The following is a 15,731-nucleotide window of genomic DNA, read 5'->3' as shown; positions in this document are numbered from 1 at the left end:
CATCCTGGAGGAGATCATCACTACTGCCCAGCTACCGCAACACCATCACTGTCAGGTAGAGATAATCACTACTCTAGATACCATTATACTATATAAACTAAACATCCTGGAGGAGATCATCACTACTGCCCAGCTACCGCAACACCATCACTGTCAGGTAGAGATAATCACTACTCTAGATACCAATATACTATATAAACTAAACATCCTGGAGGAGATCATCCCTACTGCCCAGCTACCGCAACACCATCACTGTCAGGTAGAGATAATCACTACTATAGATACCCACTATACATTATACTATATAAACTAAACATCCTGGAGGAGATCATCACTACAGCCCAGCTACCGCAACACCATCACTGTCAGGTAGAGATAATCACTACTATAGATACCAATATACTATATAAACTAAACATCCTGGAGGAGATCATCACTACTGCCCAGTTACGGCAACACCATCACTGTCAGGTAGAGATAATCACTACTATAGATACCCACTATACATTATACTATATAAACTAAACATCCTGGAGGAGATCATCACTACAGCCCAGCTACCGCAACACCATCACTGTCAGGTAGAGATAATCACTACTCTAGATACCCACTATACATTATACTATATAAACTAAACATCCTGGAGGAGATCATCAGTACGGCCCAGCTACCGCAATACCATCACTGTCAGGTAGAGATAATCACTACTATAGATACCCACTATACATTATACTATATAAACTAAACATCCTGGAGGAGATCATCACTACAGCCCAGCTACGGCAACACCATCACTGTCAGGTAGAGATAATCACTACTATAGATACCCACTATACATTATACTATATAAACTAAACATCCTGGAGGAGATCATCACTACTGCCCAACTACCGCAACACCATCACTGTCAGGTAGAGATAATCACTACTCTAGATACCCACTATACATTATACTATATAAACTAAACATCCTGGAGGAGATCATCACTACAGCCCAGCTACGGCAACACCATCACTGTCAGGTAGAGATAATCACTACTCTAGATACCCACTATACATTATACTATATAAACTAAACATCCTGGAGGAGATCATCACTACAGCCCAGCTACTGCAACACCATCACTGTCAGGTAGAGATAATCACTACTATAGATACCCACTATACATTATACTATATAAACTAAACATCCTGGAGGAGATCATCACTACAGCCCAGCTACCGCAACACCATCACTGTCAGGTAGAGATAATCACTACTCTAGATACCCACTATACATTATACTATATAAACTAAACATCCTGGAGGAGATCATCACTACTGCCCAGCTACCGCAACACCATCACTGTCAGGTAGAGATAATCACTACTCTAGATACCCACTATACATTATACTATATAAACTAAACATCCTGGAGGAGATCATCACTACTGCCCAGTTACGGCAACACCGTCACTGTCAGGTAGAGATAATCACTACTCTAGATACCCACTATACATTATACTATATAAACTAAACATCCTGGAGGAGATCATCACTACTGCCCAGTTACCGCAACACCATCACTGTCAGGTAGAGATAATCACTACTATAGATACCCACTATACATTATACTATATAAACTAAACATCCTGGAGGAGATCATCCCTACTGCCCAGCTACCGCAACACCATCACTGTCAGGTAGAGATAATCACTACTCTAGATACCCACTATACATTATACTATATAAACTAAACATCCTGGAGGAGATCATCACTACTGCCCAGCTACCGCAACACCATCACTGTCAGGTAGAGATAATCACTACTCTAGATACCAATATACTATATAAACTAAACATCCTGGAGGAGATCATCACTACTGCCCAGTTACGGCAACACCGTCACTGTCAGGTAGAGATAATCACTACTCTAGATACCCACTATACATTATACTATATAAACTAAACATCCTGGAGGAGATCATCACTACTGCCCAGTTACGGCAACACCGTCACTGTCAGGTAGAGATAATCACTACTCTAGATACCCACTATACATTATACTATATAAACTAAACATCCTGGAGGAGATCATCACTACTGCCCAGCTACGGCAACACCATCACTGTCAGGTAGAGATAATCACTACTCTAGATACCCACTATACATTATACTATATAAACTAAACATCCTGGAGGAGATCATCACTACTGCCCAGTTACGGCAACACCATCACTGTCAGGTAGAGATAATCACTACTCTAGATACCCACTATACATTATACTATTTAAACTAAACATCCTGGAGGAGATCATCACTACTGCCCAGCTACCGCAACACCATCACTGTCCGGTAGAACAGAAGTTAGGATGAAGTGGAGTAATAGTGCATGGTAAATGTGGGTGGTAAATGATGGTGGTGCTGGTAAATGGTGCTGGTGGTAAATGTTTAGTGGTGGTAAATGTGGGTGGTAAATGGTGGTGTTTAGTGGTGGTAAATGTGGGTCGTAAGTGGTGGTGTTTAGTGGTGGTAAATGTGGGTCGTAAGTGGTGGTGTTTAGTGGTGGTAAATGTGGGTCGTAAGTGGTGGTGTTTAGTGGTGGTAAATGTGGGTCGTAAGTGGTGGTGTTTAGTGGTAGTGGTGGTAAATGTGGGTGGTAAATGGAGATGGTGATAAGTGGTGGTGGTAAATGTGGGTGGTAAGTGGTGGTTGTGGTGGTGGTAAATGTGGGTGGTAAGTGGTGGTTGTGGTGGTGGTAAATGATGGTCGTAAAATGGTTGTGCTGGTGGTGTTTGGTGTCTGTTTTGATTGGCCGCTTTACATTGTGTTGATCGATAAAAGACCAAATAGTGGTTGACCCAAAGCGTCATTGTTGAGCTAGCTGGTGTGGAGGCTTTTTGGCCCTTGTACCCTCTCCCCAAATATTGCCAAACACGTCCCGTACAGGAAGCTAGTTGAGTGCCAGGGGAAACCTTCCCACCTGCATGATCTTATCAATCAAAATGCCTCAAAGGCACAATCTGCTACTTTGATTTACAGTTGTAGAACTCCAAATCTTTTAACCCTAAAGGGTATTGGTGCGTTAGAAATCAGGAACTTTGATTTAGGCTTATAGATGAGTGACCCCGCTCTCTCTCTCTCTCTCTCTCTCTCTCTCTCTCCTCCATCCATCTCGCTCTCTCTTTCTTCTCTTTCTTTCTTCTCTCTCCTCCCTCTCTCTCCGCCATCCCCCCTCTCTCTCCATCCCCCTCTCTCTCTCCTCCACCCACCCCCCCTCTCTCCATCCCCCTCTCTCTCTCCTCCACCCACTCTCCCCATCTCTCTCCAGTTGTCTCAGAGCTATCCGGATGCTCCAGAAGAATGGTCATATTCCCAGTGACCCCTCTCTGTTTAAATCCTATGCAGAATACGGACACTTTGTGGATGTTCGTGTGGCAGCGCTGGAAGCTGTGGTGGACTACACAAGAGGTATGCACCGAACTAGTCCTAGGGAAGTGAGTAGGACACACCCTATTCCCTATGTAGTGCACTACATTTAGCCAGATCAACGTAGGGTTTGAATTAGTCCCATAGGGCTGAAACCAGAAGTAGTGCACTTGACTATTTCCGCATTGTGTTTTACATTACAGCCTTATTCTGAAATGTATTACATTGTTTTGTTTTCTCATCAATCTACACACAGTAACCCATGACGACGAACCAAAAACAGTTTTTTTTTTGTTGACATTTTTGAAAATTGTAAATAAAAATAAATAACTATCACATTTGCATAAGTATTCAGATATTTTACGCAGTACTTTGTTGAAGCACCTTTGACAGCGATTACAGCCTCGAGTCTTCTTGGGTGTGACGCTACAAGCTCGGCACACCTGTATTTGGGGAGTTTCTCCCATTCTTCTCTGCAGATCCTCTCAAGCTCTGTCAGGTTGGATGAGGAGCGTCGCTGCACAGCTATTTTCAGGTCTCTCCAGAGATGTTGGATCAGGTTAAAGTGGGCTGCTCTGGCTGGGCCACTCAAGGACGTTCAGAGACTAGTCCCAAAAGCCACTCCTGCATTGTCTTGGCTGTGTACTTAGGGTCCTTGTCCTGTTGGAAGGTGAACCTTCGCCGCCGTCTGAGGTCATGAGCGCTCTGGAGCAGGTTTTCATCAAGGATCTCTCTGTACTTTGCTCCGTTCATCTTTCCCTCGATGCTGACTAGTCTCCCAGCCACTAAAAAACATCCCCTCAGCCTGATGCTGCCACCGCCATGCTTCACCGTAAGGAAGGTGCCAGGTTTCCTCTAGACGTGACGCTTGGCATTCAGACCAGAGAGTTCGTTCTTGGTTTCATCACACCAGAGAATCTTGTTTCTCATGATCTGAGAGTCTTTAGGTGCCTTTTGCGGGGGGGGGGCTGTTTTCGCTTTGTCATTATGTGGTATTGTGTGTAGATAAACATCTATGTAATCCATTTTAGTATCAGGCTGTAACGTAACAACATGTGGATAAAGGGGATGGGGGTCTGAATACTTTCTGAATGCAAGGAGACGAGGTGCCATTTCACACACAGCCTAGTTCTCTGGGGTTGAACATCTTGACCCTAAATATCCATCCATCACCAGTCAGTCTGTTTTAATCTCTGGGGTTGAACATCTTGACCCTAAATATCCATCCAGACGTCACCAGTCAGTCTGTTTTAATCTCTGGGGTTGAACATCTTGACCCTAAATATCCATCCATCACCAGTCAGTCTGTTTTAATCTCTGGGGTTGAACATCTTGACCCTAAATATCCATCCAGACTGTCACCAGTCAGTCTGTTTTAATCTCTGGGGTTGAACATCTTGACCCTAAATATCCATCCAGATTCACCAGTCAGTCTGTTTTAATCTCTGGGGTTGAACATCTTGACCCTAAATATCCATCCATCACCAGTCAGTCTGTTTTAATCTCTGGGGTTGAACATCTTGACCCTAAATATCCATCCAGACTGTCACCAGTCAGTCTGTTTTAATCTCTGGGGTTGAACATCTTGACCCTAAATATCCATCCAGACTGAATGGCACCTTTCTCAGTCATCAGTCTGTTTCACTCTGTGGGCTGTAGCTACTAGCTACAGCCCACTAGCTGATTGGCTGACAGCCGTGGTATATCAGACCGTGTAGTAGTAACATCACACTGACTCCTACCTAGAGAGTATCCCTTTCCAACACGCTCTGACTCCCACACACAATCCCTGCTGATTATAAACAAATTGAATCAATCTCACAGCCCTGCCTGGCTGTCAGGGCAGAGGTGTGTGTGTGTGTGTGTGTGTGTTAACATGCTGTCTATTGCTAGTTGACAGGAGCTCCGTGGAACTGCAGTGGCTGCTCAACATGGTCCAGAATGACCCGGCTCACTACATCAGGTACTGTGTGTTTTGTCTGTTGGGTTGGCGGCCTCATACATAAAGATGCATCATTATGTATTTATCTGGCTTCAGGATATGGGGACATTTTGTCTTAAGGCAGCAAGACAACGGGGTAGTTTATTTAGTGCTGCGTAAAAACAAGGACTGTTACAGTGAATTTATCAACTGATTAACAAATTTAGACCCGTAGTCTGAGGAAATGTATTGATGATACTTCAGCAGTTTGAATCTAAATATATTCATCCTGAAACATCCTGTTTCCCTTATTAGTGGATATTTGCCATGTCCCAGGAAAGGTGTTATGTGATGGTCTGTCCCAGGAAAGGTGTTATGTGATGGTTTGTCCCAGGAAAGGTGTTATGTGATGGTTTGTCCCAGGAAAGGTGTTATGTGATGGTTTGTCCCAGGAAAGGTGTTATGTGATGGTTTGTCCCAGGAAAGGTGTTATGTGATGGTTTGTCCCAGGAAAGGTGTTATGTGATGGTTTGTCAGGGAAAGGTGTTATGTGATGGTTTGTCCAGGGAAAGGTGTTATGTGATGGTTTGTCCCAGGAAAGGTGTTATGTGATGGTTTGTCCCAGGAAAGGTGTTATGTGATGGTTTGTCCCAGGAAAGGTGTTATGTGATGGTTTGTCAGGGAAAGGTGTTATGTGATGGTTTGTCCCAGGAAAGGTGTTATGTGATGGTTTGTCCCAGGAAAGGTGTTATGTGATGGTTTGTCCCAGGAAAGGTGTTATGTGATGGTTTGTCCCAGGAAAGGTGTTATGTGATGGTTTGTCCCAGGAAAGGTGTTATGTGATGGTTTGTCCCAGGAAAGGTGTTATGTGATGGTTTGTCAGGGAAAGGTGTTATGTGATGGTTTGTCCAGGGAAAGGTGTTATGTGATGGTTTGTCCCAGGAAAGGTGTTATGTGATGGTTTGTCCCAGGAAAGGTGTTATGTGATGGTTTGTCCCAGGAAAGGTGTTATGTGATGGTTTGTCAGGGAAAGGTGTTATGTGATGGTTTGTCCCAGGAAAGGTGTTATGTGATGGTTTGTCCCAGGAAAGGTGTTATGTGATGGTTTGTCCCAGGAAAGGTGTTATGTGATGGTTTGTCCCAGGAAAGGTGTTATGTGATGGTCTGTCCCAGGAAAGGTGTTATGTGATGGTCTGTCCCAGGAAAGGTGTTATGTGATGGTTTGTCAGGGAAAGGTGTTATGTGATGGTTTGTCAGGGAAAGGTGTTATGTGATGGTTTGTCCCAGGAAAGGTGTTATGTGATGGTTTGTCAGGGAAAGGTGTTATGTGATGGTTTGTCCAGGGAAAGGTGTTATGTGATGGTTTGTCCCAGGAAAGGTGTTATGTGATGGTTTGTCCCAGGAAAGGTGTTATGTGATGGTTTGTCCCAGGAAAGGTGTTATGTGATGGTTTGTCAGGGAAAGGTGTTATGTGATGGTTTGTCCCAGGAAAGGTGTTATGTGATGGTTTGTCCCAGGAAAGGTGTTATGTGATGGTCTGTCCCAGGAAAGGTGTTATGTGATGGTTTGTCAGGGAAAGGTGTTATGTGATGGTTTGTCAGGGAAAGGTGTTATGGGATGGTTTGTCCCAGGAAAGGTGTTATGTGATGGTTTGTCCCAGGAAAGGTGTTATGTGATGGTTTGTCCCAGGAAAGGTGTTATGTGATGGTCTGTCCCAGGAAAGGTGTTATGTGATGGTCTGTCCCAGGAAAGGTGTTATGGGATGGTTTGTCAGGGAAAGTTGTTATGTGATGGTTTGTCCCAGGAAAGGTGTTATGTGATGGTCTGTCCCAGGAAAGGTGTTATGTGATGGTTTGTCCCAGGAAAGGTGTTATGTGATGGTTTGTCCCAGGAAAGGTGTTATGTGATGGTTTGTCCCAGGAAAGGTGTTATGTGATGGTTTGTCAGGGAAAGGTGTTATGTGATGGTTTGTCCAGGGAAAGGTGTTATGTGATGGTTTGTCCCAGGAAAGGTGTTATGTGATGGTTTGTCCCAGGAAAGGTGTTATGTGATGGTTTGTCAGGGAAAGGTGTTATGTGATGATTTGTCCCAGGAAAGGTGTTATTTGATGGTTTGTCCCAGGAAAGGTGTTATGTGATGGTTTGTCCCAGGAAAGGTGTTATGTGATGGTTTGTCAGGGAAAGGTGTTATGTGATGGTCTGTCCCAGGCAAGGTGTTATGTGATGGTTTGTCCCAGGAAAGGTGTTATGTTATGGTTTGTCCCAGGAAAGGTGTTATGTGATGGTTTGTCCCAGGAAAGGTGTTATGTGATGGTTTGTCCCAGGAAAGGTGTTATGTGATGGTTTGTCAGGGAAAGGTGTTATGTGATGGTTTGTCCCAGGAAAGGTGTTATGTGATGGTTTGTCAGGGAAAGGTGTTATGTGATGGTTTGTCCCAGGAAAGGTGTTATGTGATGGTTTGTCAGGGAAAGGTGTTATGTGATGGTTTGTCCCAGGAAAGGTGTTATGTGATGGTTTGTCCCAGGGAAGGTGTTATGTGATGGTTTGTCCCAGGAAAGGTGTTATGTGATGGTTTGTCAGGGAAAGGTGTTATGTGATGGTTTGTCCCAGGAAAGGTGTTATGTGATGGTTTGTCAGGGAAAGGTGTTATGTGATGGTTTGTCAGGGAAAGTTGTTATGTGATGGTTTGTCAGGGAAAGGTGTTATCTGATGGTCTGCGGCTGTGAAGTAACAGGATGTTAACCTCCACTTTCTCTATGTTCATTCAGACACAAGATCCTAAGCATGCTGGGTAAAAACCCTCCCTTCACCAAAGCAGCCGAGTCTCCACTCTGCAACGAGGCTCTGGTCGACCAGCTGTGGAAACTCATGAACTCAGGTGAGACCTTAGTGCATCTTAAATGGCACCCTATTCCCTATGTAGTGCACTACGTTTGACCGGAGACCACAAATCTTCTACATAGGGCTCTGGACTAAAAGTAGTGTACTATGTAGCAAATAGGGTGCCATTTAAGATCAGACCTAATTATTCAAACCTGATGAGACACAGTACAGACAGAGACCACCAGGCCTGGCTAGTCAAACCCCCACATGGGGCTGGTGTGATATCCACTCAGGCCTGGCTAGTCAAACCCCCACCTGGGGCTGGTGTGATATCCACTCAGGCCTGGCTAGTCAAACCCCCACCTGGGGCTGGTGTGATATCCTCTCAGGCCTGGCTAGTCAAACCCCCACCTGGGCTGGTGTGATATCCACTCAGGCCTGGCTAGTCAAACCCCCACCTGGGCTGGTGTGATATCCACTCAGGCCTAGCTAGTCAAAACTCCACCTGGGCTGGTGTGATATCCACTCAGGCCTGGCTAGTCAAAACTCCACCTGGGCTGGTGTGATATCCACTCAGGCCTAGCTAGTCAAAACTCCACCTGGGCTGGTGTGATATCCACTCAGGCCTGGCTAGTCAAACCCCCAACCTGGGCTGGTGTGATATCCACTCAGGCCTGGCTAGTCAAAACTCCACCTGGGCTGGTGTGATATCCACTCAGGCCTGGCTAGTCAAACCCCCAACCTGGGCTGGTGTGATATCCACTCAGGCCTGGCTAGTCAAACCCCCACCTGGGCTGGTGTGATATCCACTCAGGCCTGGCTAGTCAAACCCCCACCTGGGCTGGTGTGATATCCACTCAGGCCTAGCTAGTCAAAACTCCACCTGGGCTGGTGTGATATCCACTCAGGCCTGGCTAGTCAAAACTCCACCTGGGCTGGTGTGATATCCACTCAGGCCTAGCTAGTCAAAACTCCACCTGGGCTGGTGTGATATCCACTCAGGCCTGGCTAGTCAAACCCCCAACCTGGAGTGATATCCAGTCAGAGACGGAGTTACTGCCCACAAATCAAATCCATGTGTGTAATTAGCTAACCCCAACAGTAATTGATCAATGTTTGTGATGGTAAGAGTTGCACAACTGTCGAATTCGACGTTTGCACTTTAACCTCATAGTCTCGTAGTCATTGTATCGTTTCAAATCCAAAAGTGCTGGAATACAGAGCTAAAAACCCAGAAGACGTGTCACTGTCCCAATACTTCTGGACGTCCCAGAATTACATTATGTTCTCGGTCCTAACTTCAACTGTCTGTCTGACCCATTATTACACTACAATAACAAACTATAAGCAAATGTTCAGCGTGACATTACACGGACCCCCCCCCCCCCCAGCAGGCTCATATAAACCTTGTTTCAAAAGGTGCCAAAACGTTGTGAAATGTCTTTTCAAAGAGAGAGTGACGTTTTCTCTTTAACAGTCAGACAGAGGGAGACAAACAGACAGACAGACACAGAAAGAAGGAGACAGACAGACAGACAGACAGACAGACAGACAGACACAGAAAGAGGGAGACAGACAGAGAGACAGACAGACACAGAAAGAGGGAGACAGACAGACAGACAGACAGACAGACAGACAGACAGAAAGAGGGAGACAGACAGACAGACAGTTTGGACAATGGATTTATTATGTGTTGTTGCATCAAACCAGTTTGAGCTGTAAACGGTCCTCCTCCCTTACAGAAATCTGTTATTTCAAAGACTTGCGTAACGTTTGGAAGAATTAGCACCTTTTTTCAAACAAGGGGGGGGGGTTGTAGATGTGATCTGAGGCGGCGCGACACGGGGGGTTGTAGATGTGATCTGAGGCGGCGCGACACGGGGGGTTGTAGATGTGATCTGAGGCGGCGCGACACGGGGGGTTGTAGATGTGATCTGAGGCGGCGCGACACGGGGGTTGTAGATGTGATCTGAGGCGGCGCGACACGGGGGGTTGTAGATGTGATCTGAGGCGGCGCGACACGGGGGGTTGTAGATGTGATCTGAGGCGGCGCGACAGGGGGGGTTGTAGATGTGATCTGAGGCGGCGCGACACGGGGGGTTGTAGATGTGATCTGAGGCGGCGCGACACTTGTTCTGTTTATTGTAGCTTACTATTTCATATGTTTTGAATGTACTTCTGTGGTTGGCTGTGACTGTTGGCAGTGGACCGTCGTTGTCGTTGCCAACCCAGTTTATGACTCGCCGTAATAAACCGTTGATAATCTGCCGGTTGTGTTATTATTCCCAGCACCATAACGTCAGTGATTACATTCACACCGCTGTTATTATCATCTGGCTCGGAAAACAACTGACGAGGTCTTGCCAGGATATGTTATGTTACATTTAAACCAGTTAGTACCAGTTAATCTCTATTTTATCAGATGTTATGTACAGGATAACACTAACTATGACTGGAAACTGAATAAGCTACTGTAGTTTTATGCACAATGTGCATTTCTAGTTTTCTCAAAGCTTTTCTAAGACAAAGGCCCTGTTCCTAAACCGCTTCCTGTGTTTTTATGGATTTAACTAGACACGGTATCAGTGATTCCATTCACACCAATGGATTTAACTTGACGCGGTATCAGTGATTCCATTCATACCAATGGATTTAACTTGACCCGGTATCAGTGATTCCATTCATACCAATGGATTTAACTTGACCCGGTATCAGTGATTCCATTCATACCAATGGATTTAATTAGACCCAGTATCAGTGATTCCATTCATACCAATGGATTTATTTTGACCCAGTATCAGTGATTCCATTCATACCAATGGATTTAACTTGACCCAGTATCAGGGATTCCATTCATACCAATGGATTTAACTTGACCCGGTATCAGGGATTCCATTCATACCAATGGATTTAACTTGACCCGGTATCAGGGATTCCATTCATACCAATGGATTTAACTTGACCCGGTATCAGTGATTCTATTCATACCAATGGTATTACTACCACTGGCTTGGCTTAGAAAACAATTGTGAAACTTTACAATATTCTGAACATTACTTTTGTCCAGCTGTAAAGTTGGTTGAAGCTGTAAAGTTGAAGCTGTAAAGTTGGTTGAAGATGTAAAGTTGAAGATGTAAAGTTGAAGATGTAAAGTTGAAGCTGTAAAGTTGGTTGAAGCTGTAAAGTTGGTTGAAGATGTAAAGTTGAAGATGTAAAGTTGAAGATGTAAAGTTGAAGATGTAAAGTTGGTTGAAGATGTAAAGTTGAAGATGTAAAGTTGAATATGTAAAGTTGGTTGAAAATGTAAAGTTGAAGATGTAAAGTTGAAGATGTAAAGTTGGTTGAAGATGTAAAGTTGAAGATGTAAAGTTGAAGATGTAAAGTTGAAGCTGTAAAGTTGGTTGAAGATGTAAAGTTGAAGATGTAAAGTTGAAGATGTAAAGTTGAAGATGTAAAGTTGAAGATGTAAAGTTGAAGATGTAAAGTTGAAGATGTAAAGTTGGTTGAAGATGTAAAGTTGAAGATGTAAAGTTGAAGATGTAAAGTTGAAGATGTAAAGTTGAAGATGTAAAGTTGAAGATGTAAAGTTGAAGATGTAAAGTTGAAAATGTAAAGTTGAAGCTGTAAAGTTGGTTGAAGCTGTAAAGTTGGTTGAAGATGTAAAGTTGAAGATGTAAAGTTGAAGATGTAAAGTTGGTTGAAGATGTAAAGTTGAAGATGTAAAGTTGGTTGAAGATGTAAAGTTGAAGCTGTAAAGTTGGTTGAAGCTGTAAAGTTGGTTGAAGCTGTAAAGTTGGTTGAAGCTGTAAAGTTGGTTGAAGCTGTAAAGTTGGTTGAAGCTGTAAAGTTGGTTGAAGCTGTAAAGTTGGTTGAAGATGTAAAGTTGAAGCTGTAAAGTTGAATGAAGCTGTAAAGTTGGTTGAAGCTGTAAAGTTGGTTGAAGCTGTAAAGTTGAATGAAGCTGTAAAGTTGAATGTGTTCTGACCCTGTTCCCCCAGGTACGTCTCATGACTGGCGGTTGCGGTGTGACGCGGTGAATCTGTACTACACTCTGTTTGGTCTGACGCGTCCCTCCTGCCTGCCCCTGCCCGAGCTGGGCCTGGTACTCAACCTCAAGGAGAAGAAGGCCGTGCTCAACCCCACTATCAAGCCTGAACAGGGACTAGACACCACAGAGATGACTGGCAACACCATGGGCGTTCATATCCCTGTCATGGGCTTCACTAGCAGTGTAACAAGAACAAAAAATACTAACGATTTAACCTTTTTAATATAATTAAGATATTTTAGTGGGGACTTGGGCCTTATTGTGTCTTATTAAATCTTCACCTAAAATCTTTTCTGTCAACCTCATCTGAGTTTTGTTCTAACACTAATTTCCCTTTCTCTCCCTCTATCTCTTCCCTCCCTCTCTCTCTCTCTCCCCTTCCCCTCTCTAGCTGGATGAGGGCCTGATCACCATGGAGACAGTGTCCAGCGTGTCTATGTCCAGTGGTGTGGCCCCGCCCCCTCAGGGTCTGAAGAGGAAGTTGGACAGTGTCGTTGGCCCGCTGGGCTCGTCCTCACCGGAGCCAGGCCAGGTCCTGCAGGAAGAGGACACCAGTAAAAAATTCAAGATCAGAGTAAGGATCTCGAGCACCGTGGGGAGGCGCTTTTACTGTTCTGGGCTTTCACTGCAGGCTTTACCCAATAGTGTGTGTGTGTGTTAATGTGTGTGTGTTAATGTGTGTGTGTGTGTGTGTGTGTTAATGTGTTAATGTGTCCATGTGTTAGTGTGTGTGTCCATGTGTTAGTGTGTTAGTGTGTGTGAAGCATTTCAGGCTTCCCTGAGGACTGAAGCGGTGCCACTGTGGACTCAGTGTGTCTGGGTTAATCTATCTCTTTCCTTTTAAACTGATACAATACAACTGGCGCAATCCCATAGCTGATCGTATTTGACTTGACGCAAATCACTGTGGGTTGTGAGGGTGTTGAATGATGATGATGTTTCAGTTCAACTCCATGGAGGAAGATCAGATGGTTATGACTGATGATGATGATGTTTCAGTTCAACACCGTGGAGGAAGATCAGATCAGATGGTTATGACTGATGATGAGGTTGTTGTTTCAGTTCAACACCGTGGAGGAAGATGAGATCAGATGGTTATGACTGATGATGAGGTTGTTGTTTCAGTTCAACACCGTGGAGGAAGATGAGATCAGATGGTTATGACTGATGATGATGAGGTTGTTGTTTCAGTTCAACACCGTGGAGGAAGATGAGATCAGATGGTTATGACTGATGATGAGGTTGTTGTTTCAGTTCAACACCGTGGAGGAAGATGAGATCAGATGGTTATGACTGATGATGATGTTGTTGTTTCAGTTCAACACCGTGGAGGAAGATGAGATCAGATGGTTATGACTGATGATGAGGTTGTTGTTTCAGTTCAACACCGTGGAGGAAGATGAGATCAGATGGTTATGACTGATGATGATGTTGTTGTTTCAGTTCAACACCGTGGAGGAAGATGAGATTGACATGGAGAGTCCCCATGACAGCCAGGCGTTCATCCACCACCACCTCAACATCCTGGAGAGGCCATCCACACCAGGTCAGCACCCCGTCAAACATCCTGCACGTATCATTCTGCTTTCAGACAATCTAGTCCTTTTTTTTTCAAGAACACGATGCACTTCTAGCTGATTGGCATTCAGTACGTTAAATCCGTCTCTTCCTGTCTCCTCTCTCCCCTCCTCAGGTAAGGAACCTCCAGCCGTGGACCAGGCCGTCCTCTCCCTGCCTGTCACCCCCTTACCTTCTTCCTTCGGCAAAGAGTCCACCTCTTCCTCCAAACACAGCGGTGACCACCACCATCACCACCACCACCACGAGCACAAGAAGAAGAAGAAGAAGAAGCACAAACACAAACACAAACACAAACATGAGAGTAAAGACAAGGAGAGGGACTCCCATGCCTTCAGTAACAGCCCTGCTAGTGGACGCTCCGTGAGGTCTCCATCCATGTCTGACTAGAACACAGCTCTGCCTCCTGGTTGGTCCTTCAGTAACAGCCCTGCTAGTGGACGCTCCGTGAGGTCTCCATCCATGTCTGACTGAGCTGTGAAACATCATCCTCAAGACTAGACTCCAACTGTCAGTGGTTCAACTCCTCTGAATAGACCTTACTGGTTTGCTGCGTGTCAACTAGCCTGGAATCCACACTAAATATTTCTGTTTCAGAGCTAAGTTTAGTTTGAATTTGGAAAATGGAGCAATATTCAGTGTGGATCCAGGGCTGGCCCTGCAGTTAGTGTAGGAATGTGTGTAGCCTAACCGACATTCTGTGACGTCTTCATTAACCACACAGAGAGGCAGACCTGTGGGCCTCTCCAGAAGGGAGCCCTTTGGTTTTAAAAGCATCCCAGTCTCCAATCACCTTAACCACACACATACACACCCACCACACACACACACTTCTGGCTGTGCCCGAACCTGTCTGTCTCCTACCATCATCAACAACATTTTCAGTTAGTGGCTGTGCGTCCTCACAAGGGAACCTCTTCAGCCTGTTGAACCTGGTCTCACAGACTGCCACTAGACTTTCCCCCACGTTGCCCTGGACATGGACTTACAGGTTTACTTTAACCCTGCAATTAAACTAAGAGGAGAAATTCCACTCTCGTTCAGAGACCCAATCAATTCAAAGATGGCAGAATCAAGAATGAGATGTTTCTAAACGTGTAGGATGTAGAATTTATAGTAAAATATAAATTGTCTCTAATTAGGCGGACCTGCAGTAGACCATGACTGTTTTGCGTTCTAAACCGCACCCTATTCGTTATATAGTACACTATGTTTGACCAGGGCCCATACGGCTCTGGTCAAAAGTAGTGCATTTTATTGGGAATAGGGTGCCATTTTGGATGTAGCCGTGACTAATAGCCTAATTGCTGCCCTGTATGACATCACCATACTGAAGAGTCATTGGGTTGTTCTATACCTGTTTCTATTGCATTCATATGGCACTGTTTCTAACCATGCATGTTTTAACTGTTGTTTTTACTGTTAAAGTCATTAGATTGTGTCCTTCTTGTCCCTCACCCAATCAGTAACTAGATTGTGGATGGTCTCCTTGTCCCTCACCCAATCAGTAACTGTTCTGTTCTTTATTCATGATGTACTCCAGTTGTGTTGGAACCTTTTCATCTAGGTTGGACATGACTACATTATCATAAAGATGTTGGAAAATAAACCTTCTGAAGTCAAGAATGTGTGTTTTTATTCATTTTCTTCAATTAACGCTCAATATATAACAACAATTACGCTTTGAAATGTTGTATACCAAGAATGTAATAACCAAGAGCATAAACTTTGAATAATTGCTCCCAACCACAAAAGGCAGAGTAACGACTAACGACTACCTCACTGCCCGGCCCAGTAACGACTACCTCACTCCCCGGCCCAGTAACGACTACCTCACTGCCGGCCCAGTAATGACTACCTCACTGCCCGGCCCAGTAACGACTAACCACTGCCCGGCCCAGTAACGACTACCTCACTGCCCGGCCCAGTAACGACTACCTCACTGCCGGCCCAGT

At 44.7% G+C, this 15,731-nt stretch overlaps 1 protein-coding gene across 3 annotated transcripts in view; it reads left to right on the top strand.

The window, feature by feature from the left end:
* The window catches only part of LOC149984311 (transcription initiation factor TFIID subunit 2-like), a 48,316-nt gene extending 32,917 nt beyond the window's left edge, over positions 1-15,399 (top strand). Inside the window, exons 21-27 of one of the 3 annotated variants that reach the window (XM_090230661.1) lie at positions 3,310-3,449; positions 5,301-5,370; positions 8,096-8,205; positions 12,149-12,381; positions 12,590-12,772; positions 13,642-13,744; positions 13,892-15,399. In XM_090230661.1, coding sequence (XP_090086787.1) covers positions 3,310-3,449; positions 5,301-5,370; positions 8,096-8,205; positions 12,149-12,381; positions 12,590-12,772; positions 13,642-13,744; positions 13,892-14,166 — 1,114 coding nt within the window. In that variant the 3' untranslated portion in view covers positions 14,167-15,399. Of the gene's footprint in view, positions 1-3,309; positions 3,450-5,300; positions 5,371-8,095; positions 8,206-12,148; positions 12,382-12,589; positions 12,773-13,260; positions 13,315-13,641; positions 13,745-13,891 lie in introns of those variants that run through there. The other 2 variants (XM_090230662.1, XR_016494946.1) reach the window with 2 other exon arrangements.
* Positions 15,400-15,731: the final 332 nt, after the last annotated feature.

The sequence above is a fragment of the Oncorhynchus mykiss genome, chromosome 3 (assembly GCF_057628025.1).
Source record: "Oncorhynchus mykiss isolate SJ-2025 chromosome 3, ASM5762802v1, whole genome shotgun sequence".
In the NCBI taxonomy this organism is placed as follows: Eukaryota; Metazoa; Chordata; class Actinopteri; order Salmoniformes; family Salmonidae; genus Oncorhynchus; species Oncorhynchus mykiss.
The sequence above is the reverse complement of the archived record's forward strand: the minus strand, read 5'-3'. Positions and strand labels throughout refer to the sequence as shown.